The 19,421-nt window shown below is 42.5% G+C and overlaps 2 protein-coding genes across 14 annotated transcripts in view; one reads left to right on the top strand and one right to left on the bottom strand.

The window, feature by feature from the left end:
* MED12L (mediator complex subunit 12L) overlaps positions 1–19,421 on the bottom strand; it is a 742,320-nt gene that overhangs the window by 588,696 nt on the left and 134,203 nt on the right. For 10 of the 13 annotated variants that reach the window (XM_068280808.1, XM_068280810.1, XM_068280807.1 and 7 more), the window contains one exon: positions 8,209–8,320. The exons of 2 other annotated variants lie outside the window; for them this stretch is intronic. The gene's annotated coding sequence lies outside the window, so the exon portion shown is untranslated. Of the gene's footprint in view, positions 1–7,052; positions 7,255–8,208; positions 8,321–19,421 lie in introns of all 13 variants that reach the window. One more of the 13 variants, XM_068280809.1, reaches the window with a different exon arrangement.
* The window catches only part of CLRN1 (clarin 1), a 33,704-nt gene continuing 14,739 nt past the window's right edge, over positions 457–19,421 (top strand). The window contains exon 1 of the mRNA XM_068280837.1: positions 457–931. Coding sequence (XP_068136938.1) covers positions 679–931 — 253 coding nt within the window. The 5' untranslated portion in view covers positions 457–678. The remainder of the gene's footprint in view (positions 932–19,421) is intronic.

The raw sequence follows: 19,421 nt of genomic DNA, 5'->3' as shown, positions 1-19,421 counted from the left end.
TTTATACATTCAGGCAGCACTTACATTTATTTACTGTTCTGCAAATGCCATATGCCAATTCCAACCTAATACAGCAAGCTGCAAGCTTTTATCAAACCCTCGGGTAGCTCAGTCCCCATGAGCAGGTTTAGATACAAAATATAGACAATAAACATCTAACCATACAAGATAAACACCAAGTCAGCCTGCTTAGAAGAAACATACTCCTTTAATACGGACCTAAGGTGCAACTTGCTGTGCGAGCCTAAAATTAATGGGTATTGAAGTACATGAAGATTTGTGCATCTCCTGAGAAATCTCAAGAAGGTTAGTGTGTTTCCAATAGACAACCAATTAAACAGGGAACAATGCCCATCTCTGGAATTTCATCTCAGCCAATCAGGCGGAATGCAGTTTATGTGATAGAAGAAGCATCTATTAGGTTACACAGAGCTCCCATCTGCTGCCCTGAGTTTAGCAGTGTCTTGTTCAGGCTCTCTGTCTCTTGCTTTTCTTTATGCCTGTGCACTATGGTCAAAAAGACAGGGAAATTATCTGAAAATATATTTATCAATGAAAACAAATGGCAAGATCACTGCTCACACAAGGAGCTTCAGCGTGGGAGGTACTGAATAACTGTATGTTGATCTTTCTTCAGCCAGTCGGTCCCTGCGCAATGTGAAGACCTTGACGACAGTCATGCCTAAAGTGCAGAAGAAAGTTCTCTTTTGCTTAGCAGGTGTCCTGAGCTTCTCATGTGCCCTGGCAATTGCAGCAGCCTTGGGCATTCAGTTGTGGATTAAAGGAACAGTGCTGTGCAAAACTGGAGCCATGCTAGTTAATGCTACAGGAGATGAGCTTCAGAAATTTATTGGTGAGATCCAGTATGGCCTTTTCTACGGACAAAGGGTGAAACACTGCGGCCTCGGAGGAAGACCCACTGAATTTTCATGTGAGTGTGTTAAGTACATTGTTGTGTTATTTTTAAACATTATCATTATGAGTTTACAAGATATGTGCTGTCTTGCTGCTCAGAAGAGAACATTAAGCTTTGTTGTTTACTTTGCACTTAGATAAATTGTAAATGTATTCAGTTGGTTTGTGTGAAAACCCAATGAACTGAAAATATATAAACTGTGTGGGAGCAATAAGAGTAAACAAGAGTCCGTTGTACGGACAATACATTATTTACCATGTATGAGTCATACATTCTCATCAGTTAGTGTGCTATGTGGATTTAGGATCAGAGTGTAATGGGAAGGAAATAACTAGGCCAAATGCCAAAGTAAGCACTCCGCTTTCTACTGTATTTATGTCTATGCTTACAAAACACCTTTATTGCTGTTTATCAAAGATTCAACCTTAACATAGCAACTCCTCCAATAAACCAGAAGGCCTGCTCTTCATTGGGCTAATGTCACAGAAGGTTGCAGAATGCACTCAGTACTTGGTGGTAGAAGAGGCAGCATAATACATAGAGGGCCATATGCAATTAATGCTTTCTCTTAAGTTTTCTCCTAGGAGATACTGTTAATCTTTACAATTACTTTTCAGCACTCTACAATTGAAAAAAAAATAGTAAAATGTAGGTGAAAAGGTACTGTCAAAATTATTTTGAGTATTGTTTTGCTTGCCGGTGACTTAAAAGCCATTTTATTGATAAGATGTGAAAATATCAGCTAGGAGAAAACTTAGGAGAATAAGTGAATTAGATAGGACCCATTCTATTCCCAATATTTTTGTACCTAACCAATGTGTACTGCAAGTATCTTGCTGGGAGAGAAAATGTTCCCTGATGAACTTATGCCTGCTGATTTGGGCACCTGATATCATGAAAATCAGGAGTCCCAATGCCAATAAGTAAGACCTAAAGCTTAGAAAGATAAGGAGTTCAGAGGCAGTTAGAGCTAAAGGGAGTTGGTGTCAAGTTTTGGGGTATGTTAGGGAAATGTTAGGGTTAAGTTACAGTTCGCAGAAAGTAATAGACTGGGCAACAATGACTGAGACATAGGCTAGCATTAGGGATGGATGTTAAGATGAGGTGGAATGTCATGAATTCAGGAGCCAGTACAAGTTTGGGATATTAGGCGGTATTTGTAACTACGGGGTTAAAAACTGTGGTAATGATGTGACTCAGGGGGGGCCTGCTCAGATTAGAGTTAGGCTAAGCAGGGAGTTAAAGATAGGTCAGAAAACTTTGTGCAAGCCTAAATGTAGCCAGCTGGAGTCTTGCCTCCTGATACTCCCAGTTTATTAGGATTTCATTTTAAAATATGGTGTTAAAAAGTTTATTTCTTAAGAGTATAACTGAGTTACAAAGCAGAGTGAAGCCTGAGGAACTGGTGGACTCGTCCACCCTTTTAACTTGAGACGCCACACTCTCCTTGGGTCCTCCTGATCTGCATAACTTTGGGTGACATATTTGTATCCACTTTTATTGCTATCACTAGCCATCACCAGCATCATTACTAGAGACTCAGTATATGACCATTAGGTGTACTACTGTTTGTTTGATTGATTGATTGATTTATTGATGTTTATTTTATGTGGTTACTGCACAATAATGTTTTTTGGGCCACTCTTCACTAAATACATTGTATTATAATCTGAACCTGGGTTCAAAATGCACACTGTATCATAATGCACACAGTGTTGTGTTAACTTACCAGCAATACATGGTATCCTACCTAATACTATAAATGATATTATCTACATAACTTTTGCACTTTAAGGAGAGTGTATTTGCTTTTAATTGATTTTATAACATAATGAAGAACAGAGGCGCCAACAGGATAAAATCAATTCTTAAAACTTTTAAAATTGCTTAGGAGGCAGTGGTGGACTTTCTCCCGCAAGCAGACACAAAAACAAATTTATTGGTACACACCAGGGGTTTTTTGCAACGCTTTTCGCAGGTATATTCCCGCTTCCTCAGGCAATAAAAAATGGGAGTACACACAGTACAGTCTCAAGGTCACGATAAGCGCCTTTATTGTGACCTTGAGACTGTACTCCTATTTTGTAATGCCTGAGGAAGCGGGAATATACCTGCGAAACGCGTTGCAAAAAAACCCCTGAAGTGTACCAATAAATTTGATTGTTTTGAATACACAGTTTTTGTGTCTGCTTGCGGAGGGTGAGTCCACCACTGCCTCCTAAGCAATTCTAAAAGTTTTAAAGAGACTCCGTAACAAAAATTGTAGCAGTATTTCTCATATTCTACAAGTTCCTAAGGCTGTTCCATTGTGCTCTGGCTTACTGCAGCACTTTCTACTTGCACGGTCTTTGTAATAAATCAACTTATCTTTCCCCTGTGGGACTTGTCGGCTGTGTCTGGAAGGCTGCCAACTCTTCAGTAATGTGAACAAGTTAACTCCTTCCAAGCCCCTCCAGTGCTCCTGTGATTATTCCTCACAGACAATGTCCCTGCTCTCACTGTCAGCTTGTCTGCTATCTGTGAGGCTGATAAACACAGACTGATAAACTGAACAAAGAATAGCTGGCTGATGAGGAAGCTGCCTGTCAGGCTGACACAAGTGCAGACCCGAGACTACAGGCTCTAAAGACACAGCTTGAAATACCACAATAACTGTCTGTCTCACTCACCAATATACGTCAACCTTAACTGTTTGTATAACCACAGACAGGAGCAACTGCATAAATAAGTTCAGGAATTGCTATCAAAAAAGTAGCTGTCGCTCAGGATTTAGACAAATTATAAACCTTTATTGTATTGCACTTAACACAAACCCACCCTAAAAACAATTAAAATACTGCGGAGCGCTCCATCACACCACAAAGTCAGCACAACCACATACACTCTCCATGCACTCTGGTACCGGTACCTTCCCTTTAAAATGTTCCCAGGGTGCGGAGATAAAGTGGTTGCTGAGTTGGTATGTTATGCCGTCTACTAGGCTTCACGCTACATGCAGTTCCCCAGCAGGGCTTCAGACTATCTCTCTCGGGTAACAGTCTCTTACCACCCGGTGACCAGGCGCATCTTTAATGATTCCTTGGTCCAGTCGTCAGCGCTGGTTTGCCTGTCTACTCAACCCTCTACTTGCGTGTGTCTTAACCCAGTAGGAATGAACGCTCATGGGGAGAGGAGGGGAGGCACAGGGTCTTCTTGCTGTAGCACGGCCGGCCGGCTGGTTGGAGCGCTCAGACGCATGAGATGGCCACGCCCATCGACGAGTTGCGCCCGCCCCTTGCGAGCTTCGTCAGGATGTATGACGCGGCGGGCGAGTCAGTGTTTTATGCGTCATTACGGACGCAGTTACTGGGCGTTCCTGCTGACGTCACCTGTAACTTCTGTCACAGTGTTCAACTATGGAATCTTCCCTTTTGGATGCCGCTATAGCGCACGCAATCCCGTGACAACCTTCAAGTGATCCACAATCAGGTATCTATTATCCACTTAGAGGCGACATCGCATAGATCTTTTTCAGCAGATGAACACATAGTTGTCCCATGTAAACAGGGCTTTTATATATGTATCGAGTACTAACAACTATAGAAAAGGGGCATAATTCAGTTCCTGGTTTAGACCAGTGGGTGTCAGGGAGTCCAGCAAATAAATCCATTTCGCCTCCTGCTGCAGCAACCACTTTTCTTTATCTCCACCTCTTCTATTATTTTGGATTTTATAGATCCCTTTGAAACAGAAACCATTTTTTATACCCCCATGCACTTCACAAAAATGCTCAGCAACAGTACTACGATACTCCCCATTGAGCTTCTTTCCACAGTTTATATTGCTTACATGCTCTGAAATCCTCTTTTTTAGTTTTCTTGTTGTCATGCCGACATACAGCATGGGACACGGACACTGTATTATATATACTGTCCATTCTGAATTGCAGTTGATAAACGAATGTATCTTCCATTCCTTCTCTTTATTAGGTGCCTGGAACGTTTTTGCTACATCAACATATTCACACATTGAGCATGCCCCACACTTATACATTCCCTTCGTACTAAATTCTACCAACCAATTTGATTGTGGTAATAGATCGGAATGTACCAATCGGTCCCGCAGACTGGGTGCACGTCGGGCCACCAAAGGTGGTCTCTCACCGACAATGGACCCAAATACCGGATCGATCTGCAGCACCGACCAATGTCGGGTCAATATGTCACGTATACGCGACCAATTTGAGTTATATGAAGAAATGAAGCTGGGACAAGGTGTATTTCCCTTTGTAGCCTGCTCAAGACTTCTATCTTGTTTTTTGAGCAATTCAGAACGTGGGGTCTGAATAGCCCTCTCAGCGCCAGAGCACAATGCCTCATGTCCATACCCACGATCCCTGAACCGATCGTACATCTCTGCGGCCTCACGTTGGAAGTCTACCTCACTAGAACAGTTCCTCCTGATGCGGAGGAACTGGCCTCTAGGGATTCCCCTAATGAGGTGTGGAGGATGGTGGCTGGTGGCGTGGAGGAGGGTGTTCCCCGCGGTAGGTTTGCGGTATGTTGTAGTCCGCAAAGCACCGCCATCCTTAACAACACTCAGATCCAAAAAGGATATACTGGTTGGACTGTAGGTGTAGGTAAGATGTATATTCCGCTCATTTACATTGAGCCGGTCGAGGAATCTTTCCAACTCCTCCTCACTCCCCCTCCACACCACCAGCACATCATCAATAAAACGGAGCCACACTTTAACATGAACGTCAAAATCAGGTAACGTATAAACGTCTTTTCGTTCCCACAGGCCTAAATGCAAACAGGCATAGGCAGGTGCGCACGACGCCCCCATCGACGTACCGCGCACCTGCCTATAGTGGGTATCTTTGAACAGGAAGCAATTGTGCTCCAGTACATACCTCATGGCCTGTACCACAAAGTCATTATGGACTGGTGTATCAGGATAGGCATCAGACAGGAAAAACCTCAGGGCCTCCAACCCCACTTCGTGTGGGATAGATGTCTAAAGACACAGCTTGTCATGCTTCATTGACACAGAGCTCTTTAAAAACTTGCACATAACCTCTGGAGACTGAATTCAATGTGTAACCCACTGAATTCTCTGTGTACTCACTGTGTATTAACTGAGTTCACTGCTCTGCTGATGTATTGCCTGTTTTGGTGGCCATCTTTTCTGTTTACAAAACAGTTTATAAAACAGTTTTTTTACCCTCTTTATTGCAGCGGAGAGCAGCAAAAATAATACAGAGGGGGCTAGGAGATGACCCCAAACAGGCAGGGATGTTTGTTTATACTTCATTTTGTGAATACAGATTCTCTTTAACCCTCCTGGCGGTTTGTCAAAATCCGCCAGGGGGCAGCAAATACGTTTTTTAAAAAAAAAAATTTTTCCTTATGTAGCGAGACGAGGTCTCGCTACATGATAGCCGCTGCTCAGCGACATCCCCCCAGCCCCTCCGATCGCCGCCGGCGATCGGAGATCAAGAGATCCCGTTCAAAGAACGGGATCTCCTGGAGGGCTTCCCCCGTCGCCATGGCGGGATACGTCGTGACGTCAAAGGGAACTCCGATCCACCCCACAGCGCTGCCTGGCACTGATTGGCCAGGCAGTGCAGGAGGTCTGGGGGGGGGGGCGGCTGCGGCGACGCGTATAGCGGCGGATCGGCGGTGATCGGGCACTGCACGCAGCTAGCAAAGTGCTAGCTGCGTGCAGCAAAAAAAAATTATGCAAATCGGCCCAGCGGGGCCTGAGCGGTGCCTCCCGGCGGCATAGCCCGTGCTCAGCACGGGCTTACCGCCAGGGAGGTTAAGAATTGATTTTATCCTATTGGCACCTTTTCTTCATTACGTTATAATTGATATCCACCCCTGGTGGAGGGGGACACCCCTTTCTTTCTCCTGTCTACAGAGAGTGACTTCTTAATCCTGAGTGAGGACAGGCTAATCTCCTCATCTGCCTGTACAGTGGTTACTTGGAGGTAACCCTGGTTTGTGAGTATATATTATACTCGTTTCATTTACCCAATTGTCAATACTTACTACACTATATTGGGCTCTCTTTTTACATATTAATTGATTTTATGCTTATTTACTTGTATACTTATTGATACTTTTAATATACCTATGAAGTAGTGCTATACCTATGAAGTAGTGCGTGGGGCAGCACGGTGGCGTAGTGGTTAGCTCTCTCGCCTTGCAGCGCTGGGTCCCTGGTTCGAATCCCAGCCAGGGCACTATCTGCAAAGAGTTTGTATGTTCTCTCCGTGTCTGCGTGGGTTTCCTCCGGGCACTCCAGTTTCCTCCCAAATTCCAAAAACATACAGATAAGTTAATTGGCTCCCCCTAAAAAAAAATAAAAAAAAATTGTCCCTAGACTACAGTACTTACACTACATAATATAGACATATGGCAATGGTAGGGATTAGATTGTAAGCTCCTTTGAGGGACAGTTAGTGACAAGACAATATATATATACACTGTACAGCGCTGCGTAATATGTCGGCGCTATATAAATACTAAATAATAATAATAATAATATATATGGGTGACCCTTTCTCTTTTGCTTCATTATCCAACTTTCAGCTCCACAGTCAGAAATCTATGAACTATGGAAAGGCATTTATTGATTAATACCCCACTCTTCTCCCAAATTACTTCCTAGACCTTCGTACACTATCACTATAGTCTGTGTATATGTCACTTTATTATTTTATCTCAAATAAATCCTTTTATAAAGTATCTAATTAATGCCCCAGATACTAGTCACTTCCTATGCTGCAGATTGTCATTGTTATTGACTACAACTTTATTAGAGATTGCATTCTGTGCCAGTTCCCTTGCATTCTGAATAGTACCGTAATATAATGCCACCCAAGCAGCTGCACCTGTGCCCATAGTGTCTGCTAGAAACTCCATCAGGTCAGCTGCTTCTGGTCATCTGATCAAAACAGGATTAGTACCTGCAGAGCCTCATTTCACACAAAACAAGCAACATTTGAGCCCTCTGCTTACAAAGATATCAGATTGAACATATAGATCTCTACCTGGAGACAGGTTTTAATTAAGTGCAATTATAATACAAATTAAGGGAAAGGGAGGGTCTGTCTGCCAGATTCTCACCACTTTAGGTACCTTTTGTTTTAGATTTTAGATTTTATTTTCATCAATGGTTTGCATTACAACAACAACATTTATTTGTAAACAGCTATACTCCCATTTCCCTTAACTCATTATTTTCATGAATAAAACAGCCATTCTAGGGGTTGTAGGGGAAAGGGGGTAAAAAAAAAATCTCACCGTAAGGAGTTAAGAGTCCCCTGGGGCAGTTCAGGAGCAGGAAAACACAAGTGATTGAAAGCTCTTCCTCTTTCTGATCAATATTAATCTTGTTTTCAATTGCTCCATTGGGCTATTTAAAACAGAGCACAGATCATAGATGATTTTTTCATGTTTATATGAAATGCAATATGCTAATAGTGCAGGCAATTTCATTACACAGACCGCACACCGGATTAGAATAATGAGCTACTGAGCAAATTATGTATCACCAACAGTCACCTGTTCTGAAGTGTCAAGCAAAAGATCAATTCTGATAAACACATTCTAAAAACCAAGGATGAAATGTCTTGGTGTAGAGGTTGTCGATATATAATCTATTACACTCTCTATTTTTCCATTTATTTTCTAGTTTGTAACATTATTTCAGTCAAAATGAAATCATACATTCAAAAATACAGTATCGGGGTGATCTTGGAAAGCAATGGAACTGGAAGAGGAACTATAACGACATATAGTAGAATGCAGTAAAATATTTTAGGATACCCACTTTTACGATAAATATCCTGGTTTCATTATCAGAAACACTTCCTACAGCTATATATTGCTGTATATTGATATGTAGCATCACCCTCTCACTGAGGCTTATCCTAGACTGTTTATTATGAGGCATTTTGCTCCCAGAGCATTCTGGGAGACCAACTATGTTTTTGTACTGGCTTCAGAACTTTCAGTAACCAAGCATTCCCCAGAGATCACCTGACACCTGCCGCCTGTGATCAAGTTCAGAAAGTAAATCAATGAGAGGAAAGATTTTACAATGGTCAAACATTGAGAAAATATTTATTATTGTGGTTGCAGATCCTCTTTAACCACTTCAGGACTGCGGTTTTAAATCCTCCTTGCGACCAGACTATTTTTTACAAAACAGGCCACTGCAGTTTTAAGGGCTCGATGCAGGGCCATACAACTCAGAACACAAGCGATCCCCCCCTTTGTTCCCACCAACAGAGATTTCTGTTGGTGGACTCTGATCACTGCTAGGGTGCGTTTTTTTTTTCTGTAAGTATTTATTTTTAATAAAAATTATGTTTTTTTTTTTCTTATTTGCCCTCCCCCTACCCCCCCCCCCCCCCTACCCCCCCAGCCAATCATAGTGATCAGCTCTCATAGACAGCCTATGAGAGCGGATCACTTCCTGAGACTGGGAAACTGATGACGGAGCGGATTAGGAGTCCTGAAACGCCGCATTCCCGCGACTGAATGAGTGTTTTATACCCCCTAAATCCCAGGGAAAAAAATACGACTTTCCAGGTCGTGGAGTTTGCTGCTCGGGGAGGCAGAGCTGAACGCTGTAGCTCTGCCTCTGCAGGAGTTGATCTGCGCGCGGATCTCCGCCTCTCCCACTTCTCTCTGTGAAAGAAGATTGAGGGGCGGGGAGAGGCAGCAATCAGCGCAGATTGACTCTAGTAGAGAAAGAGCTACAGCACTGAGCTCTGCCTCTTACAGGAAGCGCTCCCCCACTTTTGCCCCGGGATTTTGGGGGTATAAAGCCCTCGTTCAGCCCTGGGAGTACAGCGTTTCAGGACTCCTGACATTGCTGAACATAAATAGTAGGTAAAAACAAGGATTTTATTAGGCTTCAGTCTCTCTTTAACAAGTTAAAGCCCCCTTCCAGATGTAAGTTTTATTATTCTGATAACTCCCTCTCACATCCTACTACTGTTGTAACATAAGAATAAAAAGCTGAAAAGGACAGAATTGCCTTAAATATCCTAAAAATGGAATTCCCCTACTGATTACCTAATTTTAATCTGAGGTTGTGTAATTCGGTGATGTATTGCAATTCGGGCTGTACCGCTATAACTGCAGTTAAAATTACATCTTATGGCGGCGCCCAAATCAGGTGCAGGCTCCTGTTTGCAGATGCTGCACAGATCAGACCTAGCCTATCCATGGATAGGTATATCGATACCTTTCACTGATGGATGTCAACAAGACCTGAAACAGCTGTCTTCAATTCACTTTATATAGTTCTATAAATTAGAAAGCTATATAGGCATTCTGCATGCCAGAGGCTCTGAATGAATGTACCCCAGAGCACACTATTATCACCTTTGCTTTTCAACATATACATGCTGCCACTTCGAGAAATCATACAAAAACATGGCCTGACATATCATTGCTATGCTGATGACACACAGCTATATTTGTCATTCAAACCTGGGGTTGCAAACCCTACTCCACAGATAAACGCATGTTTAGCTGAGCTTCAGGAGTGGTTGAATAATAATTGGCTAAAACTTAATGCTGACAAAACTCGGGTTCTTGTTATCGAAGGTCAGGGCTCGACAGCAAAACCGCCCCAGTCACAACCAGCACCACTAAGGATAGGGAGCTCAGACCTGAACAACTCAGATTGCGTGTGCAGCCTGGGAGTACTGATTGATGGGAAATTAAGCTTCAGGAATCAAATCTCAGCTGTTGTGAAACACTTCTTCTTTCACCTAAGGAATATTGCAAGGATTAAACACCTCATTCCTTCAGAGGATCTTCTAACCCTAGTTCATGCCTTCATCACTACAAAGGTTGGAATTCTGCAATGTTCTCTACACAGGCATTCATAAGAAAGACCTACGCCGCCTGTAATTAGTACAGAATGCCGTCGCAAGGCTGTTAATGAGCCAACCCCGCCATTGCCACATAACACCAACCCTGTGCTCACTCCACTGGCTACCTATAAAATGGAGAATTTTGTTTAAGATTGGCTTATTGGCATTCAAATCCTTGCACAATCTGGGCCCTGGATACCTGAAGGACTTGAGGCAACTGCATCATACCCCCCACAATTTTAGATCAAAAGGATGTAACACATCGGTCACCCCCAGAGTCCACCTCAAAACCTTTGGAGACAGAGCACCATCCCTGGAAGCATTTAAGTCTAAACTGAAAACTAACCTCTTCAGTCTGGCATTCATGATATCCTGACTATCTCCTCTGTAACACAGTCCAGCCTGCAACCCTGTATTGATCTGAGACACAACTATGCGCTTTGAGTCCTATGGGAGAAAAGCGCTTTACAAATGTTATTGTATCATTATTATTATTATTAATGTTTGGCTTTTCAGGCACATTCATTATTTGCATATTCACTCACTGAACAGAAGTGATACATTTTGGGAATACCTACTGGCTTATATAAAGCAAAATAGCTGCAAATACATTCTTTTTTAAGAAAGGTAAAATCATTAATAGCACACATGTGTATAAAACTGCTCAGAGAGTTTTTAAAGAATATGTATGTATGCTTCTTTTATGGTCTAAACAAATATAATGAAACATTCACTATTTTTACAGTTAGACACCCACAGTCATTTTGTGCGGCATGAACAGAGTGCAATGTGATGTGTCTACTTACTGGATAGCACAGATGACGCCTCATTTCTTGGCAGTAGCTCTATATTCATTATTTATTACCTCTATCTACTTTCATGCAACACTGGTAATTATATACTGGTCTTCTGGCCTGATATCATTAGGTCAGCAGCAAATGGCTTTTGCAAACAGTAGACATACTGTTATGTTTCCTTATCTACAAATGATTATACAAGTTGATGATAAGTCCATTTTTCTTGGTAATTAGTGATGTGGCTCAAATTGGGCCTGTTATATGTGTAAACCACATACTGTACATTCAAGTTACACATGACCAGGATAAAATAAAAAAGGGCTTCTTCGGGGAATAATCTACCTAATTCTATATATGCTATGATGAATGATAGGTCAGTGAATAAAATAAGCAGTAAATTACATATGCATACTATCTGTTAAAAAAAAAATTACCTATGCATTCTTCAGGATAAGCAGCCATCCCCAAGTAAATAGAGAAGATGTGTTAGGGGACAGATCTGTTGACCCTGGCACCAGTGGTTGGCACGGGTTCTCCCAGGGCGCAGAGTCTAATCAACCACTGGTCTTCACCAGAGCGCCCCGCAAGGGACGATGGGTCACTACCCCTAGTAGACAGCGGACTGCTTTGCTGCAAGTGGCTACCAGGTCGAGGCCCCTGGAATCACCCCGCCTGAGAACAAGTGAGCCCACAGTGGAGAAATGCAGATGAAGTCATGAACAAACCAATAGTCAGGGCAGGCGGCAAACATTGAAATAGGCCAAGGATCAGGGCAGGCAGCAATCAGTAATAACATTGAAACAGGCCAAAGATCAGGGCAGGCAGCAATCAGTAATAACGTTAAAACAGGCCAAGGATCAGGGAAGGCAGCAATCAGGAATAATGTTGAAACAGGCCAAAGATCAGGGCAGGCAGCAATCAGTAATAACGTTGAAAAAGGCCAAGAATCAGGGCAGGCAGCAATCAGGAATAATGTTGAAACAGGCCAAGGATCAGGGCAGCATTCAGGATTGTCAAATAACTAGCCAAGATCGATAACAGGAACAGACGATCAGACAAGGTCAGGAACTAGCCATGTCAGTAATGGGTAATCAGAAGTGTAATATGCAAGTGTCTAGATCTGGAGCAAGCTGGTCACAACTGTAAGCAACTTGCTCCAAAATTGCCTCTGTTTAAATAAGTTCCTTAATAGGAACACACCCCCTTAGTTTGGTGCCCAGGAACTGCACCTACGTGGTCTCTCATGCATTTGCACGCAACCAGAAGTGGGGGAGCGCGACATGCGCACTGGTGCAAGACCTGCAATTTGCATAAGTCTGCGACCAGGCAGGTATGGGAGTGAGTGCGGCAGGATTCAGCGTAAGCGCTGCCACCCAAGAAGCGAGCGCGGCTGGACCCTGCGACAGTACTGTGTGGTTGGGTCGATGACCCTAGTCCCCTTACCTAATAGTTTTTTTCTATTTAGTTAATCTACGATCAATATGACTGGTAGTATTCCAGGCTCATGCTTGTATTTAAAAAGTACTGTGTGCAAGAGGACGAACACGGCCAGCCCAGCCACAAGTATTGTAACAACATGTCACAATTAAAAAAAAAATGTTCCTTCAAAATGTAATATAAATAGTCTGAGTTTGTTTACTTATTTTGAAATCTTTTGTCTTGCCCTGATTTTCCCCTGATCTGTCAAATACAGCACACAAAATCTGAGTCTGATCAATCACTATGCATGCCTATAACTACAGTGATCACTATGCATGCCTATACCTACAGAGATCACTATGCATGCCTATACCTACAGAGATCACTATGCATGCCTATACCTACAGAGATCACTATGCATGCCTACGCCTACAGAGATCACTATGCATGCCTGTAACTACAGAGATCACTATGCATGCCTATACCTACAGAGATCACTATGCATGCCTATACCTACAAAGATCACTATGCATGCCTATACCTACAGAGATCACTATGCATGCCTATACCTACAGAGATCACTATGCATTCCTATACCTACAGAGATCACTATGCATGCCTATACCTACAGAGATCACTATGCATGCCTACGCCTACAGAGATCACTATGCATGCCTGTAACTACAGAGATCACTATGCATGCCTATACCTACAGAGATCACTATGCATGCCTATACCTACAGAGATCACTATGCATTCCTATACCTACAGAAATCACTATGCATGCCTATACCTACAGAGATCACTATGCATGCCTATACCTACAGAGATCACTATGCATGCCTATACCTACAAAGATCACTATGCATGCCTATACCTACAGAGATCACTATGCATGCCTATACCTACAGAGATCACTATGCATTCCTATACCTACAGAAATCACTATGCATGCCTATACCTACAGAGATCACTATGCATGCCTATACCTACAAAGATCACTATGCATGCCTATACCTACAAAGATCACTATGCATGCCTATACCTACAAAGATCACTATGCATGCCTATAGCTACAGAGATCACTATGCATTCCTATACCTACAGAGATCACTATGCATGCCTATACCTACAGAGATCATGCCTATACCTACAAAGATCACTATGCATGCCTATACCTACAAAGATCACTATGCATGCCTATAGCTACAGAGATCACTATGCATTCCTATACCTACAGAGATCACTATGCATGCCTATACCTACAGAGATCACTATGCATGCCTATACCTACAGAGATCACTATGCATTCCTATACCTACAGAGATCACTATGCATGCCTATACCTACAAAGATCACTATGCATGCCTATAGCTACAGAGATCACTATGCATTCCTATACCTACAGAGATCACTATGCATGCCTATACCTACAGAGATCACTATGCATTCCTATACCTACAGAGATCACTATGCATGCCTATACCTACAGAGATCACTATGCATGCCTATACCTACAGAGATCACTATGCATGCCTATATCTACAGAGATCACTATGCATGCCAATACCTACAGAAATCACTATGCATGCCTGTAACTACAGAGATCACTATGCATGCCTATACCTACAGAGATCACTATGCATTCCTACACCTACAGAGATCACTATGCATTCCTATACCAACAGAGATCCCTATGCATTCCTATACCTACAGAGATCACTATGCATGCCTATACCTACAGAGATCATGCCTATACCTACAGAGATCACTATGCATGCCTATATCTACAGAGATCACTATGCATGCCAATACCTACAGAAATCACTATGCATGCCTGTAACTACAGAGATCACTATGCATGCCTATACCTACAGAGATCACTATGCATTCCTATACCTACAGAGATCACTATGCATTCCTATACCTACAGAGATCACTATGCATGCCTATGCCTACAGAGATCACTATGCATGCCTATACCTACAGAGATCACTATGCATGCCTATAGCTACAGAGATCACTATGCATGCCAATACCTACAGAGATCACTATGCATGCCTATCCCTACAGAGATCACTATGCATTCCTATACCTACAGAGATCACTATGCATGCCTATACCTACAAAGATCACTATGCATGCCTATACCTACAGAGATCACTATGCATTCCTATACCTACAGAGATCACTATGCATGCCTATACCTACAGAGATCATGCCTATACCTACAGAGATCACTATGCATGCCTATATCTACAGAGATCACTATGCATGCCAATACCTACAGAAATCACTATGCATGCCTGTAACTACAGAGATCACTATGCATTCCTATACCTACAGAGATCACTATGCATTCCTACACCTACAGAGATCACTATGCATTCCTATACCAACAGAGATCCCTATGCATTCCTATACCTACAGAGATCACTATGCATGCCTATACCTACAGAGATCATGCCTATACCTACAGAGATCACTATGCATGCCTATATCTACAGAGATCACTATGCATGCCAATACCTACAGAAATCACTATGCATGCCTGTAACTACAGAGATCACTATGCATGCCTATACCTACAGAGATCACTATGCATTCCTATACCTACAGAGATCACTATGCATGCCTATGCCTACAGAGATCACTATGCATGCCTATACCTACAGAGATCACTATGCATGCCTATAGCTACAGAGATCACTATGCATGCCTATACCTACAGAGATCACTATGCATGCCTATCCCTACAGAGATCACTATGCATTCCTATACCTACAGAGATCACTATGCATGCCTATACCTACAGAGATCACTATGCATGCCTATAGCTACAGAGATCACTATGCATGCCTATACCTACAGAGATCACTATGCATGCCAATACCTACAGAGATCACTATGCATGCCTATAGCTAGAGAATCTCTCATTAGCCTTGCAGGTACATCAGAAAGTAGCATGTTGTCGCTAGAGATTATTAATACTGTTGCATATTAATATATAGTGCTAACATCTTACACAGTGGTTTACAGAGAACATAGTCATGCCACTTTCGCAGAATTCTACAGAGTACATAGTCATGCCACTACCCCAGCGCACTACATAGTACATAGTCATGCCCTTTCAACAGCCCTCTACAGATTACATAGTCATGCTACTTCCGCAGCACTCTACAGATTACATAGTCATGCTACTTCCGAAGCACTCTACAGATTACATAGTCATGCTACTTCCGAAGCACTCTACAGATTACATAGTCATGCTACTTCCGAAGCACTCTACAGATTACATAGTCATGCTACTTCCGAAGCACTCTACAGATTACATAGTCATGCTACTTCCGCAGCACTCTACAGAGTACATAGTCATTCCACTTCCGTAGCGCTCTACAGAGTACATAGTCGTGCCCTTTCCACACCTCAGTGCTTTACAGAGTACAAAGTCATGCCACTGTCTATCTGACAAGCTAATACCTACAATAGTCATAATCTAGAGCAGGCTTTCTCAACCAGGGTTCCCTGGAACCCCAGGGTTCCTTGAGGACTCTGCAGGGGTTCCTTGGCATTTTCCCCCATCGTGGAGGAAGTATAATAGAGAACATTATAATAGGGGGTACGGTAAAAAGAAGCACTAAATTGGGGGTCAGAATAATAATGAGCATAGTATAATGAGTGGCAGTGTAATAGGAGTAAGGGAAATTAATAGCCTCCCCTACTTTTAAAGACCATGCCTCCGGAAAAATAGATGCAGGGGTTCCTCGAGATTAAAAAATTGTTTGCAAGGGTTCCTTGAGATCCAAAAGTTATTTGCAGGGTTCCTCCAGGGTAAAAAGGTTGAGAAAGGCTGATTTAGAGTCCCTATCATAGTCTAAGGTAAAATGTCAGAAGGTGGGGAAGGGATGGGATGCACGACCCAGCTAATGTGTTTGGGTTTTGTGAGGAAACCTACACAAATACAGAAAGAGCATACAAACCACATACAGATAGTGTTTTATCCTATATTTGAACCAGGAAGTCTAGAGCTGCCAGGCAAGAGAGATATCCAGTACACCACCGTGCACAGCATGACATTTCATTTGTATTTCACTTGTTGTATGACTTATTTCAGTAACACATTATAATTACAGCACAAACAGAGATCCAAGCCTTCCTATGCTGGCCCATATATCACTTTTAATTACACAGGAATTTGCTCAGTCAGTAAACCTGCCTCTTGTGGGAATATCCACCAGACTCAGCTACTACTGATAATCCCCATCTGTTTCTAGGTCATCAGTTTATTTTCACAAAGGTCACCGGCAGCCATACACAAAACACAATTATTCATTGTTTCGTGTGCTTCTGTTTCATTTTCATTGAAGCAGCACAGGGAAGTGGACCATATGAATCACATATAAAATTTTAATGAAGCTTGTGTTGCTCTGCCAATAAAATGTCATGTCAGGCTAAGAACATAAAAGAATTCAATTTACGACTAAACACAGAGTATGAAGAGGCAGCTATTTAGTATTTCATACCCAGCGCTATTGTACTAAGGATTACTAACATATTGACACATTATGGAGTCACGCTGACAACTATTCAAACATTTGTAGCTCTATGTGATAATAGAATTCAGTGAGGTGCCATAGCCCTTGATACACTGGCCAAGTGGACCTATCGAAAAGTTGCATGCATTAATTAGTTCCATATACTGCATATACTAGACCTATTCTGCCAGTTTTTGTTCCGTTTGATGACATACAAGATAGAAAAAACAGCACTGGAGCTTCCATCATCGTCCATTGCCTAGACCTCAGGACCACTGAATGTGGCCCTCCCTACCATTTTATGTGGCCCTCGAGAGCGTCAAATGTGTATAATTGTAAGCAATAAGAAATGAACAGTACACTGCCTAACCTTTCAGAGGAGCGCACCACTGTCAGTCTGAGCCTGAGTGCAGCAACTACCCACGGGGCCCCTCTGCAAAATTAGCATGAGCCCCCCTCCTTGGATCCACACATCATTGTGTGTCTGATAAAACACTCACAACTACACCCCCCCCAGCACCCTCTCCCCACAAAGCAGAGCAGCACAGAGGAGAAGTGCTCTAGTGCTGCATCAGGTCTCTTCTGGGTTTTTTTCTAGCAGCAGGTGCCTGATGTATACTTTCATACTACTACACTCCTATGCCTCCAGTTTACGATCACATGACATACATTAAGAGCCAGAGGTATACAGCAAATTAGGTGTCTGTCAGGAAGATGGTGACCCAAAGCAGCACTGGAGCAGGTAAACATTAAACTGCTCCACTGCACTACTCTACACAACGGGGGAAAGCCTCCCACCCACCACACACACACACACACACACACACACACACACACAATTTGGCCTGTGACTTAGGCTATGTTTTAGATATGGGCCCCTAACTTGATTGAGTTTGACACCCCGAGAGAGGAATAGGGCTCAAGGTCTGCCTTCCAGGGGAAACATTGGAGAGCAATATAATCTGTAATATATAAGCTATAGATTTAAAGGGAGGAGGAAACATAGGCATAGGTGTAATGCATATCATCAGATTGTAAAACTGAAGCAGGTAAAACAGGTGCTGGAGGCGCCCTCTTAAAATCGGCACTGACATATGCGGCAATGTTAAAGGAATACTATCGATACCCAAGTGTTCTAAAATGACAATGTACAAATAATGTCTAAGTAGCTGTGTAAACATTTTCCTACTTTTCATGTTAAATATCAGAGGCAAAAGCTGTAATTTATTGAGGGTAGGATTTAGCTATATTGGGACAAATCAATTGCAGGAGGGGTGTCTGCTTCAATGCACAGCCAGAGTTGCATATCAGACTACAGAAAGCATATATCAAACATATCAAACTCTGAAAGCAAAAACAGTATGAAAAAGCTGTGACAATTAGTTACATTTCCTCTGCTCTCTTCAGACACTTCAGTCAGAAACACAGGACACAGGAGCTGCAGCTGTTGGGAGTTCTCTTCTCTGTCACACACAGAGCTACACATAGAGTTAACTGATCAAGTGTGAGGGCATTTCCCCTCTCCTCATGGTTCAGTCAGCCGTCAGTTTTGGCGTCAGTAAAGTTTGAATGTATATTGATAACAGTAAACAAAGAAGTTGCTACTAAAATGTATACACCAGTACTTAGCAGCACTTCCCAAACAATTCCTGTGTCAATTGAAAAAAATATGTGAATCGATAGTATTCCTTTAACCCTCTGGGCGATACAATTATATCGCCCAGGAGGTGGCGCAGCACTATTTTTTTAATTTTTTATTTTTTAAATCATGTAGCGAGCCCAGCGCAGCGGCATCCCCCCACCCACAGAGTAAGCAGGAAATCCCGTTCAGAATGGGATTTCCTGCTGGGCTTCCCCGGTCGCCATGGTGA

This window comes from Hyperolius riggenbachi, chromosome 4 (genome assembly GCF_040937935.1).
Source record: "Hyperolius riggenbachi isolate aHypRig1 chromosome 4, aHypRig1.pri, whole genome shotgun sequence".
NCBI lineage: Eukaryota > Metazoa > Chordata > Amphibia > Anura > Hyperoliidae > Hyperolius > Hyperolius riggenbachi.
This window is presented reverse-complemented; position numbering and strand designations above follow the sequence as displayed.